Source organism: Populus euphratica, unplaced genomic scaffold, assembly GCF_000495115.2.
Source record: "Populus euphratica unplaced genomic scaffold, PopEup_1.0 scaffold126.1, whole genome shotgun sequence".
In the NCBI taxonomy this organism is placed as follows: Eukaryota; Viridiplantae; Streptophyta; class Magnoliopsida; order Malpighiales; family Salicaceae; genus Populus; species Populus euphratica.
The window spans coordinates 369,828-388,546 of NW_011500016.1; the positions used below are offsets into that span (position 1 = coordinate 369,828).

Genomic DNA, 18,719 nt, shown 5'->3' on the forward strand with positions numbered 1-18,719 from the left:
TCCTCTGTGATCTTTCCTCTTTCCCAGCGATAAAATTATTTAATTTTCTGTTTTTATTGCAACAGACTAAGTACGCTGGAGTGGGGCCAGCCGTAGAGTACGCAGTTTTGCATCTGAAGGTGAGCTAGCTACTTACCCATCATGATAATGAAATTCTCCTGATCCGTCGACAGCCAATTAACTTCTCAGACTGCTTGAATACCGATGGAATGCACGCGCGCACACACACACATATTTGATATTTAAACCAGCCAGGAGAACCAGGCTTAAGTTTGATCGGTGTTCATGCGAGTGTTGCAGGTGGAATACATTGTGGTCATTGGACACAGCGCCTGTGGTGGAATTAAGGGCCTCATGTCCTTCCCTTATGATGGAACAACATCAACGTACGTAAGCTAGCGTCTTAATTAAGAAGTCCATTGAGTTATTTGTTTCTTTTTATATCGATTGTATAATTAATGATTGAGATTTATATGCAGTGATTTCATAGAAGACTGGGTCAAAGTGTGCTACCCTGCCAAGACTAAGGTTTTAGCAGAACATGCCAATTCACCTTTCCCAGACCTGTGCACACAATGTGAAAAGGCAAGCGCTTAGCTACGATCAACTTCGAGTGGCATTAATTAATTGCTAATAATAACAAGTGTAAATCGATATTGCAGGAGGCAGTGAACGTGTCCCTTGGACACTTGCTAACCTACCCGTTTGTGAGAGATGGCTTGGTGAACAAAACTCTAGGACTGAAGGGTGGTTATTATGATTTTGTCAAAGGCAGTTTTGAGCTCTGGGGGCTTGAGTACAGCCTCTCTCCCTCTCTCTCCGTATGAACATCATCCAAATATCAGTGACCCTATCTTGGTTCTTAACTTTCTTTCCCAGATGTACTTTGTAGATGCTTAAATGAGCTATATTTTCGATCGAGATTAATGAACATATATATGAAATGGAGATTACCAGCATCTCCTTCTCTAATAAATGCAGCAGCAGCACTCTATTATAGTCTTGCTTGTCGATCATAATCTTCCTGTAACGTAATAAATTAAGTAATAAAACCACTCTAATTATATATAGACTTTATTCACTACTGCATTTTCCTTCTTTCTTCCCTTGTTAGGTAAAGGATGTGGCCACCATACTACATTGGAAGCTGTAGGGACTTGCATAAAGGTCATTCCTGCAAAGATGAGGCTCTCTTCCCATGCTTTGTTCCTTGTAATGCAGTGGGTTGTACATGTAGATTTTCTACACAACTCTTGAGGCTTAATTAATTGGTTGTTTATTTATGTAATACTACCAGAAAAACCTAGCTGGTGTTAGCATCAAAACTAACAAAAAAAAATAAAAATATAACTATGTTTAGATGACAGTCACAAAGTATTCGAGTTCCTTCTCAAGGAATAAAGGAAAACGGGGGAAATCCGTAGACATGCCATCGATAGTGCCAAACCACTTGATTTTGTTGCTCTTTCTCTTAATTAGTTACACGAAATTCACCAGAAGAACTAGCTGAATATATAGTTGGGCTGTGAAACAAATTGAGAAGTTGTACGAGGAGGAACAGACCATGAGGGATATAAAGCTGAATATATCGAGTGATGGACGGGTCCCTTGGACGCTCTAAATTGTGTTGGGTGGAAGGCCAAACTTCTTGGCAGACCCCACCGATCCAATTTTCGATCAATTAGACATTTGCCTCGACTCGACTTAACATTTCGAGAATCATCATAACCTTGTCTAGAAAACCTATCCTAGACTCGAACTTTTAGGCTAATTTTCTTAGGATTTCTTCCTACAAGACACCCATGATCTTGTCTATTTTGAGGACCAGGAAGATCACTTTGAGCCTTAACAAACAGGCCATCCTCACAATGCTAGTCCTTAAGATCAAAAGGTTGATGAAATTAACTCACCTACAACACGAGGACATACTTCTTGGACATGAATATCCCAATTAGGAATGCCATTAATTCTAGGAGTTTAAAGGATGTCCTTGTAAAATAAGGTGTTGGACAAAATGCCTCGTCTATCAACATAAAAGAAGGCTAATATAGAAAAAAGATGATTCGTAGCTAATTAAGATACATATGAATAGTTTAGAGAGTTATACTGTAAGGAGTTTGATTATGCTCAAAGGAAAATAATAATCACCCCCGAGATAAGCTAGAATGTTCATACACACACACTAGAGATTCATTATTTAACTCTTTATTTTCCAAGTTGTATAATCTATTAGGTGTGCTCATTTAGGTTCAAAACACTCTTTATTTTTCAAGTTGTATAATCTATTAGTTGCGTTCATTTAGGGTCAAAACTAATAGTTCATCTTATAGAATATTTGTGTAAGAAAATATATATTGAAAAAAAAAAAGAAGAGATTATTACTCAATAATAAACTCGCTATTAAAAGTAATCATAAAATAATAAAAAAAAAGTAAGACAAATAATCTCACTACAAGAAAATTAAAAAATACAAATAGAAATATCGATGAAAAAATTATGTCAATGAATTACAATGAAATTTACTGACATAATAGTTTTTTGCTATATTCTTTAATATATACCGACAAAAATCTTTTGTCGATATATACTAATGGAATTGCACTGTGAATAGAAGAAATGACAAAAAAAAATTGATATGTCATGCAAATATAGTATTGCCAACCAAAAAAAGTTATGGCTAATATTTGTCAATATATATATTAGTAATATTTAAGTTATGACATGATAAATAACCTCCCCCTCCCCTATTTCTTCTACTTCTTCTTCTTCTTTGCAAATAATAGCTAAACCCCCAATCCATTTTATCATAAATTAAACTCTCATCACCACAAATCCAGCCACTTAAATGCTCATTCTGATAGTGTCCCTGTTCTGGTTTAATTTTTTTAGGATTCCCTATAATAAGTAAGCAACACTATCCATTTTTTGTTTGAACTCAATTTTAAAATGTTAGTTTTTATGGCATTTTAATTTAGTATATGTAGTTTATTTATGTGTTTACTTATTTTATAGCTTTTTTTCATAGAAATTTATTGTATGAATGTATGATTTGTACATGTTAGGGTTTGTTTGAGATTTTAAAAAATTATATTTTTTTTAATTTAATGAAATTTATTTTGATTTTGTGATTAGGTGTTTTGTAATGAAATAAATAATAACTTATTTAATTGTTATGTTTTATATTTTAACAATTTTATTGTTGAGTTGGAAATTTCGGTAAATATGGAGGAATTTGAATTTTTATAGAAAATTGATAATAATTTAAGAGTACTATTCATATAGATTGAATAAATTTGAGTTAAACCAATATTAGCTAATTAATTTAGTTTACTTAATTAATTAATGCATATTGTTATCAATATTGTATATAGGTTTGATATATGTAATGAACGATTATTTTTGGATCTATAGAGTTTTGTCTGAAAGGTTGCACAAGATGGAATTCTGTAATGGGGTTGAGGATTTTATTAATTCTACACTATCTAATTTGAGAAACATTATTAGAGGCAAGATTACATATTTATGTAAAAGGTGTAAAAATAAAAAAGTTCTCAATCTAGACATAACGATGCATCTTCTACAAAAAAAAGTTCATGAAGAAATACTTATATTATTTTGCATATGATGAACCATACGTTCCTTACGAAAACATGATGTAAATGATTGTTGTATCAACTTCTAGTTCTAGTAATATGTATAGAGTTGTAAATGACAATAATAATCATTATAAGAATATGGTAATGGATGCGATGAGAATGAGTCAAGGTTATGCAAATGAATGCTTAATAATAGATGAAGAACCAAATACAGATGCAATTAGTTTTTTTTTTTTCATGTTTTGAAAGACTCTGATGAACTATTATAAAATGAGTGCATATATCATAATAAATTATCAATCATTGTACAAGTGTTCACTATCAATTTAGAGCATAATCTAAGTGAGACTGGTTATAATAAAATTGTCAAATGTGTGAAAAGGATTTAACTTAAAGAGAATATATTAAAAAAGAACTTCTATGCTATTAAATCTATAATTGTAATTTTTTATTCAAACCTTCTAGTTGTTCATTAACTATATCCATGGGTTTTTCTATGAAAGATAGAGATACCAAATAAAAGGTTTTAGCTTGCAGCATCAAGATCAGGCATCTATTTCACAAGCTATAAATTGTCCCCAATGAAATAATGGATTTCTTCCATTCAATTCTACACTGAATTAAATTCTTGTTTTAAGTGTCATAACATTTAAAAAAAAGGTATACGAATCACACTAAAATCTCGTTCTATAAATTTCCTTGTAGAATCTTAAGCTACAATAAAGTACCTTTATTTATTTTATTATGGTAATGAAAATTTTTTTTTTCATAGAAGTTGATCATGTTAGATATATATAATCAATAAGATAATATATCATCGTGTAGTTAAGATCATTTAATGAATAGGTAACACATAGACTACATCCTTTTATAAGTTTAGAAAAGATAATAAGATTGTTTTAGAATGTTGATGTTATTATGAAATCCTAGTAATCCAAAGATTATATAAAGCCATAACTTCTAGAATAACTATTGGTTTATAGATATGACCTCAATACATATTATACCTTACAGTTGGACAATTCTTTCATTTACAATACATGGAAATGGTACTTCTAACATCCTAGGAAAGTGATGATGTTCACTAATCACCAACAATCTAGCTATATCATTAATGTTTGGTGACTTTAAGTACTCCTCAAATATCGCAACATTTTCCTTCACAAAATATTTAATTTTTTTTATTGAGGTTCTTTTGGTAATCTACATGTATTCATCCATAAAATCTACAAATGCTTCGTATGCGAGGATTTTCATTGATGCTACTATTTTTTGTAGGATCATATGCTTTTACATCAAATTTAAAAAAAAAATGAATGACTCATCCAAAATTTTCTTCGAAAAAAATATAAAGGATATAAAAAGTTTCATCAAAACAATGATGTTCAAGCATTTTATAGCCTTCAGGTCTCTCATGATCAATGAAAAGATCAAGGTTGTTAAAATCATGATTTTAACATGACATGGAAAATGTAATACAAATTCAGATCATAAAATCGTAAGAAATTTTAAAATACATTAACAAAAAAAATATGCTTCAAATAAAACTTCATACATAATTCAAGCACTTCAAAATTCATATTTTAAATAAAAATTCATACATAATTCACGCATCTTAAAATTCATGGTTCAAATAATAATTTATACATAATTTGCTATTGAGAAATTCATACATATAAAAATTTATTTTTTATACGTTATAAAATATATTTATATTATAATATAATTGATCCAATACTTCAACTTATAACCTTATAAAACCAATAACATGATGATTCTTTTTTTTTTATTGGATTGTTGTCTGATCTAAGATTAGTAACATTGCTTTATGTGATTCATGTAGCTCTTAAAAATGCCCAAATTATAAGGTTTTTTTTTTAATATGATGGATTCATTCTTGTTTAACATGAGTAATGCATTGATCAGATGGGCTCTCAATAAACCATGGACATGGCTTGAAACTTTATTTTTTTTTTTTCATGAGTCATGCCAGCGGAAAAATCATGAACATGCCGAAGCAGTAAACTAGGAGTAGCAGTGAATAACTTAGGACTCCAAGTGAGGAAATCCATAGAGGTGGGATGCAATCACTTTTCCAGTGATCCATTTTCTGCAAATTCATAAACCAAGAAGCGATTTCCTTCTTTGTCAAATACAAATGACATCCCCACTAGTTTAACTAGATTTGCATGATAGACTTTCTGCAAAATCTTTAGTTCTTCTATGACATCATCCTTGGTTTTCTTCATTACCAAGACCCGACAATTAAATTTGGCCTTATATACTGATCCTTCTATCTTATAATGTTCATTTAGATCCATCGTTCCTTCCATGATCTCTTTAACCTAAAAAATGATCGGCTTGCCTAGATAACCTGAAACCCTGGAAGCAGCTTATCTGGTGTGATTGTGTGGCATGACTGTGCATTTCCATATCCAATAAGTGTCTGATAGTAGGACCATGGGGGGACATTTTGTTTCAGTGCATGCATTTTGTTACAATCGTAAAATCGATCTTGAAATCGTGATTTTACAAGATTTCATCCGATTTTAATGATTTTACCTGATTTCAACCCAATTTCACTTTTTTTTTAAAAAAAAAAAACGATTCAGCATGTAAAGCATGTTTTGACTTATAAAATCATTGAAGATCATGATGATCACCCCTCACTAACTTGTTGCTCTTCTTTAATTATCATTGCTACAAATAATTCTAAATTATCATTAAAGTCATTATTATGAAAAAAAACATTTCAAGTAAAAAACTATTGAAGCCATAAAAATGGAATGAACAAAAGAAATATAAAAAAATGTAGTTAAGATGGAGATAGTGAGGCAAATGATGAAGTAAATGAAAGTAGTAAAAATATAGCCATCAAGAATATGATCATTAAAATATAATCGTTTTAAGATTATGATTGTTGAAATATAATTATTGTAATACTTGAATTTTAAAAATAAAAATTTTTAATTGGATAAAAAAGTACATATTCATGGCTTTTTATTTTAGAGAGTATGAATGTAATAATATTCTTTTAGCTAGCTAGCTAAAATAACTTTTTAGCTATTTTAGCTAAAATTTAGAGAGTAAAGTATACTCTAAAGTGAATTTATGTATTGGTCATGAAACATGTAAATGTATATATAAACATATCATGTATAAACTCTTTTAATGTCATTGATGTATAAGACATCAATGTACAAAGATATAAAATATGTGTAAATGAACTAGATAAGACAACAAGATGACATGAAAATTTGTTCAACAAATAGCATCTTATGTGTATGATTAATAAGTTTTATTAATAAGGCAACAGTTAAAAGTAATTTATAATGTCAATTTACATAACTAAGATGTATTATAATATAAACAGATAACGAGTGTAATAGGGAATTTATGAAAGTTACCAGCCAAATATTTGGATATCACTAGCAACATTCTAGCATGATTATGCATGAGGGGTTACCTCCTCCATATATGTTCAGCTTAAGCCCAGTTACATGGCCTAGGTATGATCGTTGCTATGAGCCTTAGCCGAAGCATGTCTAGGATAATCATAAATGGCGGCAGCCTCACAAGGACACCAGCTCCGTGCATCATTAGTGATGCATTTCTTCAAAAGGGGAAACAGACTTTGATGTCCTTGAAAGTTGAACATATAAAAAGGGCAGTTTCTGTACAAGAACCCTCGTCATTCATCAGCGACTTAAACACTGATCCAACACAGATAAATCGTACATTGAAGCCTGGGTAGAGTAACCAACCTACCGCCAACCAAAATTTCAGGTCAACTTAGCAAATTCTGACCAGGGAAATGAGGCATAACTCCAAAATTTTAGTCATATGCTAGTTGGTAAAGTTGTATTCGAGTCCTCTAAAGTCGAAACCTTGATCTGACAATAAATGAGAGATGCCATGAAGCAGTAAGAATAGTCAGGAAGTGTGAGACATCTAGAGATCAAATTGTTATTTCACTAAACATGAACTGCTTGGCGTGACGTACATTTCCTCTTCTGACAAGAATGATATTAAGCACCCTGATGAAGAGAGTTTGTGAGGCTGCATCCTTTCTAATACTTACAAGGAATACAGCGACAACCTTTCTTGTGAAACAATTAATACACAAAATAATCGTCAGCCTTTTACTGCATTCCCCCATGCATGTACTGCATCAAATATACAGGCCAGACCTTTAACACATTAAGACTCGTCAGCCTTTGGTTCCAGTATTACAGGAATCTTCTCCTTGTGATCACCACGCAACACCTCCACTGTCACCTGAGCATCAGAACGGTTTGATATCAAACAACAACAATCAGAATAATTCAATGTCATACATTCACTAAAGTAGCTCAAGGTTTGCATAACATAGTGACTTGTCCATCACATCAACAGTCATCAGCATAACATCCAAGAATGCAGTAAGTGTATGGAACAGGAAGACCCATCATCAGGTTTTCAAAGGATATCTTTCCCAGTATAATTGTATCACAACCACAAAGAAATGCTATTGCTTCATTGCTTCACTACTTTCAGTCAATGATCACATCATTGCCACTTTCTTACTAAAGAACAATTATTAGGTAGACTAAGTCTACCACATCACCTATAGACTAGGCCAACAAACACAAAATACAGAGACAAAATCATGTGGAATGCATAGTAGGGACCATTGTATTTTATCCATGTATCCTGTCTTTATTTTCAACTGATATCTATTGTATTTGACACATGAACTTCATTCTACCTCACCTCTAGACAATAATGGAATGGTTTTAAATTCTGTTTGACTTCGAGTCATGAATTGAAAGTTAATTTTCATAAAATTTAAGATAAAAACGAGTCAAGTTAAAAGTATGTGCCCAAAAATGAATTGATATAACTTTTTGAAGAATGAAGGCAGTATAAATCAATACGTAAAAGTTGCAAATTTATACTTTCGATCAAAACAAAATTTATGACTCGATTTTGAAACAACCTTATGCTTTATGCCAAAATTTATTTCTAACCAAAAATATTTATAGCTTTTCTTTCAAGTCAAAATTTTTATTTAAAAAGAAATTGAATCAATTTGCATATTTTATACCAAATGGAACCCTTAATTTCCATGGCAACTTTCAAATTGCTAAACTCTAAAGTGGAAACATGGCAAACAACACTAACTTACTCTTAAAACCAAACTCCCATCCTCGATCAAAAGATACAGAAACATTAGTCAAAGGGAAAAAAAAAGAAGAAGAAGAATCAAAATCATACCTGCTCACCCACTTTACATTGGTCAAGTATTCTGTACAAGTCACTGCCATTTGTAACCTTTTTTCCGTTCACAGAAGTTATGATATCACCCAAAATAAGTCTGCCATAAGCATCACGTTTGGTTGGTTGCAAACCCTGCAGAAGAGAGATTCATACATGAATGGAAGTAGAACACAAAATTTCTTATGACACCGCCATTAAGAAGGACATGAAGCCCAACCATTTTACCTAGTGAAAAGAAAGGTTGGTTTAATAGAAAGTTTTATGAAGAAATGTGAAAGAAAGAATGGAACATACCGCTTTTCCAGCTGGACCATTTGTAGGAGCATCTAAGACAAGCACTCCACTTACCCCCAACTGCTCCACAGATTGATCAGGTGCAAACTTAATACCCAAAATGGGTCTTGTTACTTTTCCGAACCTTACCAACTGATCAACAATGCCACTTACCTAGCTTTGCAAAAATGAGGATTAGTAAATTATTCACAAGCACAACAAGAGAAGAAAGTTTCTCCTTCCTCTCAAATGCCATAGAAAAGTTCATTGTGAAAACAAAAAATCAAGGGCATGAGTGATGACTTACAGTGTCAACTGGAATTGAAAATCCAACGCCAGAGGATGCACCAGATGGAGAATATATGGCTGTATTTATTCCAATAAGGCTCCCTGAACTATCAAGAAGTGGCCCTCCACTATTACCAGGATTAATAGCAGCATCTGTCTGTATTACATCCTGAATTGGACGGCCAGTAGCAGCTGAACTGATTTCTCTACGAAGCCCACTAGAAAAGAGCACAAATAACATGTTAGCAAAATGGTGTCTCACACATAGACATACGGGTGTATCAACCGAAATGACAACCAGAACCATACATCTTATTCCTACATTCTTATTTATTTTTTTGTTGTTCTTTTATCAGTTAATGACATGGCAATGAAAACATAAGTGATCAATGGTGTACAAGGTATTCATATCTCCATCAAATACTAAACAGAAAGCAAAATCTAATCAACTGTAATTACATGCTATTTCCAAAACTTTCAGTTGAATCACAGCTTTAAAACAAATTACAAATTGCAGTCAATTGTTGGAGCATTAACGTAGATGGAGATCATAATCAAACCTATAATTTTTCAATGATTGTGTGTATGTGTCTCTAAAAGTAACAATACAAACGAACACAATAAAATAAACTCTGCTGGCTATCATACCTGATGACACCGGTTGTAAGAGTATGGTCAAGTCCAAACTGAAAAATCAGAAAATCAGATTGCCAATTAGAGTAACCTTTACAATAAACTAAACAGTGGTGCAATTACATGATGTCCAAACCCTCAATCAGGAATTATAAATAAACTAAACATTGTTACAAAATCAGGTTTTAATCAATTTTTTTTGGAGAAAAGAAATGGAGAATTAAAGGGACAAAATATATTATATATAAATAAAATTAGGATTAAGAAAGGGGGATGGATTCTAACAGCAAATTCATGTAGGTTTCATAATTCAATCCTATATGCCACCCAAATTCTAGGGCTGGGTAAAAAACCAAACTCACTCACAGGGTTGCCAATAGCAAACACTTTCTGACCAACAAGCAAATCAGCGGAGACACCAACAGGAATGGGTCGTAGCTTATCTCTGGGAGCGTCAACTCGCAATACAGCAACATCCTTATCTTGATCAAAGCCAACAACTTTTGCATCATAAGTTGATTGATCAGCAAGAGTGACCCTAATTAAGGTACCACAAGCTAATTAAAGTTACTACAATAACAGCAATATATTCAAGAAAAGTAAAAGCCATTAATGGGACTAACTTGAGATCAGAAGCACCACGAATGACGTGATAATTAGTGACAACGTGGCCATCTTTGTCCCACACGAACCCAGAACCTGATCCTTGAGGCACCTCCAGCACGTCCAACGTAAATGCATCTTGTCTGTACAGTTAACTTTATTAATTAATTTAAAGAATCAAGAATTAAAAAGAAAAAGGAAAAAAGGAAGCGCACCTGACAGCAAGATTGGTGATGTATACAACGGAAGGAGTGTTTTCTTGAAAGAGCCGAACAGTAGCGAGTTCATCGGACTGCAATTTACGAGGAGTGGTAGTGGTGATAACGAAAGCCAAAGCAGAAGAGTCTACATCCGCAATCAACAGAGAAAATGATAACGCCACTGATGTACACACTACAAGAAAAGAATCCCTCAATAATTTGGTGGTGGTGGTGGTGTTTATAGCTAATTTAAGTTGCTTGTGATTGTGGAGGAATATTTTATTGTTGTGGGATTTGGAGGATAGAGCGAGTGTTGTTGCTTTCTTCTTCGGAAACTGAGGGAAATGACAGAGAAGGAAGCCTGTTGAAATAAGTGAAGAAGAAGAAGAAGATGCAGCTCCGGCCATTTCCTTCTTTCGATTTTCTCGATGTCGATGGAGGTGGTTTCGGTATTAAATAGAGTCCATAAACAAATATATAAACTACTAATTTATTAGTTATTTGCTGACTTCTATTTACAACAAAAAAAAAAAAAAAACCTAAAATGAACTCCTTTATCGCTCACAGTCACAGCCATGTGATGATAATTGATATGGCCCGCCCTTGCTCTAGTGGATTGCTGCTCCCGTTGTCAGCTTCTCTGATCTTGATTATTCGAATGTTTGCGTGTAAGCAAAAACGCTTTTAACCTAGTTATTTGATTCTGGTATATCACATCTTAAAAATATCTCTACGTGAGTTGATTTTAAGGACATACCACGTTCTAGTGCATCTAGCGAAATCCAACAACTTACTTTTTAATCTTTCGGTCTGCTCTAAAATTAAAAGAAATTAATTAGGTTAATTTTAAATATTTGAGTTAATAAATTTATTAAACTAAATATTTGTTTGGAGTATATCCAAAGATATAAATACAATTTTATTATAATTCATGCTGGAATGAAAGTTAAAAATCTCAAAATTTTTATTCATATTTAATAACTTCAATAATTCATTAAAAAATAAAAATAAAAATAATGTATTTGAGGTTAGATTTGATAGATAATTTTTATCATACAGGGATTTATGTAGAGATTTATACAACAATAATGATTCTATTTTTAGCAATTTTAATAATATTGAAAATCCTATTTTACAAAGAAACAAAGTTGACAACCTGGATTTTTTTTTTCAATGAAATTCTTAATTCTCAAGGATGCCAAGTTGATAGGTTACAAATTGGACAATTAAATGAGATTTTGAACTTATTTTTTTAATATATAGTTTTATAATAATAAGTATAAATTTTATTTCAACAATTGGATTAGGCTAAAATTTTATCCAAAGATTTCAAAGAACACACACTACAGGTATACAACTAAATAATATAAGTCCCGTTTGAGTTTTAGAATAATAAATTCATATAACCTGTAGCCTGTTTTCTAATTTATCTTTTCTATTTATGAATTTTATTTTTCACACGATTACTTCTATTTTATTTTCTTCTACCTCTAAATCTTCTAAAAGCAGAAGGATTGTACAAAATGAAAAAATAACTATTAAAAATTTTACAAAAAACATTGATGATTGGAAAATTCTAAAAATTTCTCAAACTCATATTTATAAAAAAATCTAAATATTATATTTTCATAATAGATTTTATTATCAAAACTGAAGAAGAGATATTCAGCTTATATATGTATATGAGTCCTTTGAAATCTTTTAACAAAATTTTAGCTCAATCTATATATATAAGATTTTATAATGATTGAAAAATTTCAAGGTCTAGCACTATATGAGAATTGCATTATTTTTCTAGTTGATTTATGATTTTTTTCCCTATTTGATTTATAACTCATTTGTTATTTTCTAACCTTGTTTAGTAAATTTTTTTAACAAGCTTTAATTTCATAATAATATTTTTATGTGCATATGTGAGGATTGCTTATACCTATTGGTTCTTATAAATCTATTAAACTAGATATTTGTGTATTGTTTAGAGTATATCTAAAGCTATAAATGAAATTTTATTACAATTCATGCTGGAATGGAAGTTAGAAATCTCAAATTTTCTATTTATATTCAATAAACTCCGTAACTCATTATAAAGGAAAAAACAAACAATGTGTTTAAGGTTAGATTTGAGATCTGATAACAATCATTCTATTTTTAGCAACTTTGGTAGTATTAAAAGTCCTATGTTTGGAAGGAAACAAAGTCGACAGCTTAGAGGAAAAAAAAATTACATGAAATCCTTGCTTCTCAAGGACACCAAGTTGATAGCTTACAAATTAGACAAGTAAATGTTGCCAAACCCCTTCCCAAAATACTAAATCCATGAGGTATGAACCATGTCTTTCTCCATCTGTTCTTAAGGTCTTGAAATAAAAAGAAAAAAGAAAACTATGGATGCATGACCTAGGAACTTTACTCCAACTATTATGGAAAGTACTAAGCTAAAACAAGGGATAAAAACAAGGTTGTAAGGGGGAACCGATTCCAGAATATTTAACAAAAGATTATATAGTGAAATTGATGGTTTCAATGTTTGTGTTCTACTAGAATTTATTGAAAGATCATGTGCAAGAATTGATGATTTTAATATGTGTGTTCTGCTAGAACTTAGAGATAGTTTATGTAATAGGGTTGTTACAACATGTGAGGGTGTGTTCATGCCAAAATATGGGTTGGGAAATGAATTTGCAATTCACTATCGAAACTGAGTCTTCTACAATGAATTAGTTTTCACTGCTGAATTAGATGTTCTGCAGTAAAATTATGATTCGCTATAGAAACTGAATTGTTTGCAGCAAATTAGCATTCACTATCAAAATGTGTGTTCTGTAGTGAATGTGTGATTCGCTACCAATACTGAGTTATTTGCAACGAATTAGCATTCACAACCAAAATGTGTGTTTTGCAATGAATTTGGGAGTTGCTGCTGAAGTTGAGTTAGCTACTGTGAATTTACGATTCGCTGCCGAAATTGAGTTTTCTATAGCGAATTAACATTCGCTACAGAAATATGTGTTCTACAGTGAATTTGTGATTTGCCGCTGAAGCTGAGTTGTCTACAGTGAAATTATGATTCTGTGTCGAAACTAAGTTTTCTGCAGCGAATTAGCATTCATTGTCGAAATATATGCTTTGCAGTGAATTTGGGAGTCGTTGTCAAAGTTGAGTTGTCTACAACGAATTGTGATTCATTGTTGAAACTGAGTTATCTGCAGTGAATTAGCATTTGTTGTCAAAATGTGTGTTTTACAGTAAATTTGGGAGTCATTGTCGAAGTTGAGGTGGCTGCTGTGAATTTGCAATTCACAATTGAAATTGAGTTTCCTACTGCAAATTAGGATTCACTACCAAAATTGAGTTATTTGCAGCGAAGTAGCATTCGTTGTCGCAAAACTTATTGGCTGCAACGAACCAGTTTTTGCTGCCAAATTGGCAGCCTGCAGCAAACCAATTTTTGCTGCCGAATTAGGCAGCTTGCAGCAACCAATTTTTGCTGCTGATTTCTACAATAGACTTCTAGGCAAAAATGACTTAAATATTAGTAACAATTTCATGTTATGATGGTGTAAAATGTGGAACACTTGAATGTGAAGGTATGAACTTTTGAAATAAGTGTGGTGATGAATGTGAATTGAAGATACAAATGAATTGATTATGGCCATTGGTGTCTTAGGTTTTGTGAGTAGGATCGGACTATCACTAGGATAAGGACAGACCACAAATGGAGCAGGTAGGTGGTTTCCACCTTTTTCCCATTTTAATGTAGGTGGTTTCCACCTTTTTCCCATTTTAATGTTTATGTTTTAAAATGATTCACTTGTGATGATATTTTATTTAAATCCTCGTTGATAGAGGAAACAACAAAGAAGAGTTGGATTAAATTCTTGATGATTGTCGAAATGACTATAAATTGTCGAACAAGTTCTTGATGAATGTTAAAATAATGGTGAAAATACTAGAGTTCTAAAATGACCCATTTAGGGTGAATATCTTATTGAGTTGTGATGAATACTAAACCAAATATGAGATGATGTTTGGGGCTATTATGGATTTGGGCTACTAATAAATGGTAATATGAGCAGTAAGAAGGACCTACTATTATATTTTTATTTAATGTAATGGTGATGAATGATTGTATGAGTTTTACGAAGGATCTATCATTATATTATATTGAATGTAATTGTGATGAATATATTACTAAGGATCTACTATTGTGTTTTTATTGAATGTAATGATAATGAATGATTGTATGAGTTTTACGAAGGATCTATCATTTTATTATATTGAATGTAATTATGATGAATGTATTACCAAAGATCTATTGTTGTATTTTTATTGAATGTAATGGTGATGAATGATTGTATGAGTGTTATGAAAGATCTACCATTGTATTATATTAATGGTTAATTACCACGAATGGTGGTGTGAGTATTATAGGGGATTTATTGTTGTGTTGCATTAGACATTAACTGTCATGAATGGTTGAATGAGTGATACAAAGGGTATTGTTGTGTTATATTGAATGTTAAACTGTTATGGAATGTTTGGTTCTACATTACAAAAGATCTATCATCGTGTTACTAAATGATAAACTATTAGGAAATGGTGGTACGAGTACCATGAAAGGTCTGCTATTATGTTGTGGGGAATGTCAAATTGTTATGAATTGTTTGATGAAACAATGATTAGCTTCGGATAATGTCATTTGAATGATTGACCGGAACAAAAAATGTATTAGCTTTGGCTAATGACATCTGAATGGATGACTGGGACAAATGATTTATTAGCTTAAAGTCATGGCATCCGAAGGGATGACCGGGACAAATAAATGATTAGTTTCAGCTAATGGCATCCGAATGGATAACGGGGACAAATGATCGATTAGCTTCAACTAATGGCATCCAAATGGATAACGGGGATAAATGATCGATTAGCTTCAGTTAATGGCATCCAAATGGATGACCGAGATAAATGATTGATTAACTTTCGCTAATGGCATCCAAAGGGATGATTAGAACAAACGATTGATTAGCTTTGGCTAATGGCATCCAAAATGGATGACCAAAATGAACAAAGATTAGCTTCGGCTAATGGTGTCTGAATGGATGATCGAGATAGATGATTAATTAGCTTCGACTAATGGCATCCTAAATGGATACTCGAGATGAATACAGGATTAGCTACGGTAATGGCACCATAAATGAATTACCATAACGAATAAATGATTAGCTTTAGTAAATGACATCCTAAATGGATACTCAAGATGAATAAAGGATTAGCTACAGTAATGACACCATAGATGAATTAGTAGAACGAATAAAGGATTAGCTACGAATATGGCACCCTAGATGAATACCAAAATGAATAAATGATTAACTTCAAAAAATAGCATCCTAAATGGATAATTGAGATGCATAAATTACTAACTTCAGCTAATAGCATCCTAGGTGGATGACCGAGATGAACAAGTGATTAACTATGAATAATGGCATCCTAAATGAATAATTGGGATGAATAAATTACTAACTTCGGCTAATCACATTCTAAATGGATAATTAGGATAAAGAAATGACTAACTTCAGCTAATCGCATCCTAAGTGAATGACTGAGATGGAAAAAAAATGAGTAGTTACGGCTAATGGCACTCTAATGGATGACAAGATGAATAAATGATTGGCTTTAGATAATGGCCTCCTAAGAGGATAGTCGGATTTGAGTGTATAAGTTAGTTTAAAGAACTAATGCATTTATGTATACTATGTTTCGTATCTACTAAGTACATGAAAGGACTATAATGGTTATGCTTTAAACAGAGAAAAACATTAATTCTGCTAACGACATTCGAGATGAATGATTGGGTTTGAGTATTGCGATTAGCCTCGGTAATTGCTGAATTTTTAATGGTGGTATTTATATAAGTAAAGGAAAATTAAAGAATTATGTTTTTTGGTCCATGAATAAAATGTGACTTTAATCTTGTTTTATTATGTTTTCTTAAATGGCCTATAATGCTTAAAATTATCTTGTGTTGTAATAGGGACATCATACCAATATAGTGTGTAAGGAAATTCATTTCGTGACTCACACATTTCAAAAAGAATTATATACTCGCATATTATAGGTGATATGAGTTCTGCATGAACGGATATGTAAATCATTTAATTAGTCATCCAACCCCTTTTATAAAAACTAGTAATAAAATATTAAAATGGAATATGGACGAGAATGTACAAACAAGTTGATATGAAGTGTATGAATACTCATATAAGGTATTCATCTAATGAGGATGTCATGCTCTAAGAATCATATGCAGTCAGGATAACAAAAGTACTAGTTGTGTAACTTGTTATTCAACACTTTTATATGAACTCGTGATGATACGAGATTAGAACAAGAATGAAAATTCATTAATATGTTGACATGAGATAATGTAAACCTAATAGTATGGAAAAATAATATTATGGGAACGTGTATCAAAAACAAAATCCAGTAACTTTGGCCTTGAAAAGGCTGGGTCATTTCAAGTATGTTTTGACATATAGATATTACAAATGTCAAGTTTTGAATTCAAATAGCATTAATAAGTTTGCTATTTAGCTTTGGTAGTTTTGGACTTTGGAACTTCATTAATGTTATTGATGATTTGATGTTATGTGATAGTTCTTTGGATTAAACTATGCTCTGTATTAATACTGTGGTTAGTGAGAATCAAAAACAGTGTGTGTAGATGCATAGTAGAACAAATCTAGGTTTTGGCATTAGTTCTTCAATTTCTAGAAATATTCCAAATTTTGGGTTCATGTTCTTCTCATGAACTTTGTTCTAGCCTCTTGTTTTTTTAGTTATTTTAGGTTAATTTTGGTAGATGCATGTTAGTTTCTCATCTTTAGCAAACAATTTAAGGTTAAAACGCATTAATAACACATATTCATACATTTAGAATCTAGAATTCTTTTAACTGCCCAAACATACTTTAATTAAATCATGGCTTTTAAGTGTTAATCGAAGAACATAGATTTTTGATTCTTGATCTACGCCTGCTTATAAGCAAAACCTTACCTTTTATTGCTTGAAATCAGGTTTGGTTTGATGTTTATGTTGCTGGATTTTAGTTTGAATGTTCTTCATATTCTTAATTTTTGTTAGTGTTTGATCCATTTTCATTAAAAAAAATTATGATTTTTTGTGTGTCTTTTTTTTTTTAGTTTTGATTTGTTTTGGTTTAAATCCTTATTTTGGATTAGTTTTGCATGGAAGCTTGGTTTTTTATTTAGTTTATGGTTGAACTAGTGCTTTTGAGTCATTCTGGATGGGTTAAAACCAGGTCAAATACTTTATGGATTTGTTTGGTTTGCTACTATTTTGATAAAAGAAATTTTAGTTTAAAGGTGTGTTTCACAAGCATATCTTTAGACTTGTTTTAACAGTTTTGTTTTGAACAAAAATATAGTTTTACTAAACATGGCCCTAAAAATATTTCTTTATCTTGTTGCATAAGGCTCAATCTTTATGACACGACTAAAAGATTGATGTCTTCTCCAAAGTGCAGGAGTGTCGAAATAATAAAAAACTCGGCAAAACTGGGGTCAAACCACAGGGAGGTTAATTGTACAAATTACAAATAACAATAATACAACAAAAATAACAATAACAACAACAACAACAATAATAATAATAACAACAACAACAATAATAATAATAAAGAAAGTTGTTGCTACAATTTGGACTTGAAAATGACCTTTTTAGATCTTAGGCTCTATATGAAAGTTGTAGGCCTATTTCTTACCTTTTCATCCATATAAATTAGACTTAAATATGAGATCTATAGCTCCATATATGACCCAATTACCGAACAGTGTTCTGGTTTGGATTG

The 18,719-nt window shown here is 31.7% G+C and overlaps 2 protein-coding genes across 2 annotated transcripts in view; one reads left to right on the forward strand and one right to left on the reverse strand.

Moving 5' to 3' along the window:
* The window catches only part of CA1 (carbonic anhydrase 1), a 3,303-nt gene extending 1,937 nt beyond the window's left edge, over positions 1-1,366 (forward strand). Inside the window, exons 6-10 of the mRNA XM_011049011.1 lie at positions 66-119; positions 301-386; positions 480-585; positions 663-821; positions 1,115-1,366. Of these exons, the coding sequence (XP_011047313.1) occupies positions 66-119; positions 301-386; positions 480-585; positions 663-821; positions 1,115-1,153 (444 nt within the window). The 3' untranslated portion in view covers positions 1,154-1,366. The remainder of the gene's footprint in view (positions 1-65; positions 120-300; positions 387-479; positions 586-662; positions 822-1,114) is intronic.
* Positions 1,367-7,490: 6,124 nt separating this feature from the next.
* LOC105141703 (protease Do-like 1, chloroplastic) lies at positions 7,491-11,365 on the reverse strand. The gene is made up of 8 exons (XM_011049012.1): positions 10,868-11,365; positions 10,673-10,795; positions 10,416-10,587; positions 10,065-10,102; positions 9,436-9,634; positions 9,150-9,302; positions 8,853-8,987; positions 7,491-7,874 (listed from the first exon to the last, which is right to left on the reverse strand). Exons 1-8 carry the CDS (start codon positions 11,257-11,259, stop codon positions 7,797-7,799), a joined length of 1,290 nt encoding a protein of 429 aa, XP_011047314.1. The 5' UTR covers positions 11,260-11,365; the 3' UTR covers positions 7,491-7,796.
* Between the last annotated feature and the right edge of the window lie 7,354 nt (positions 11,366-18,719).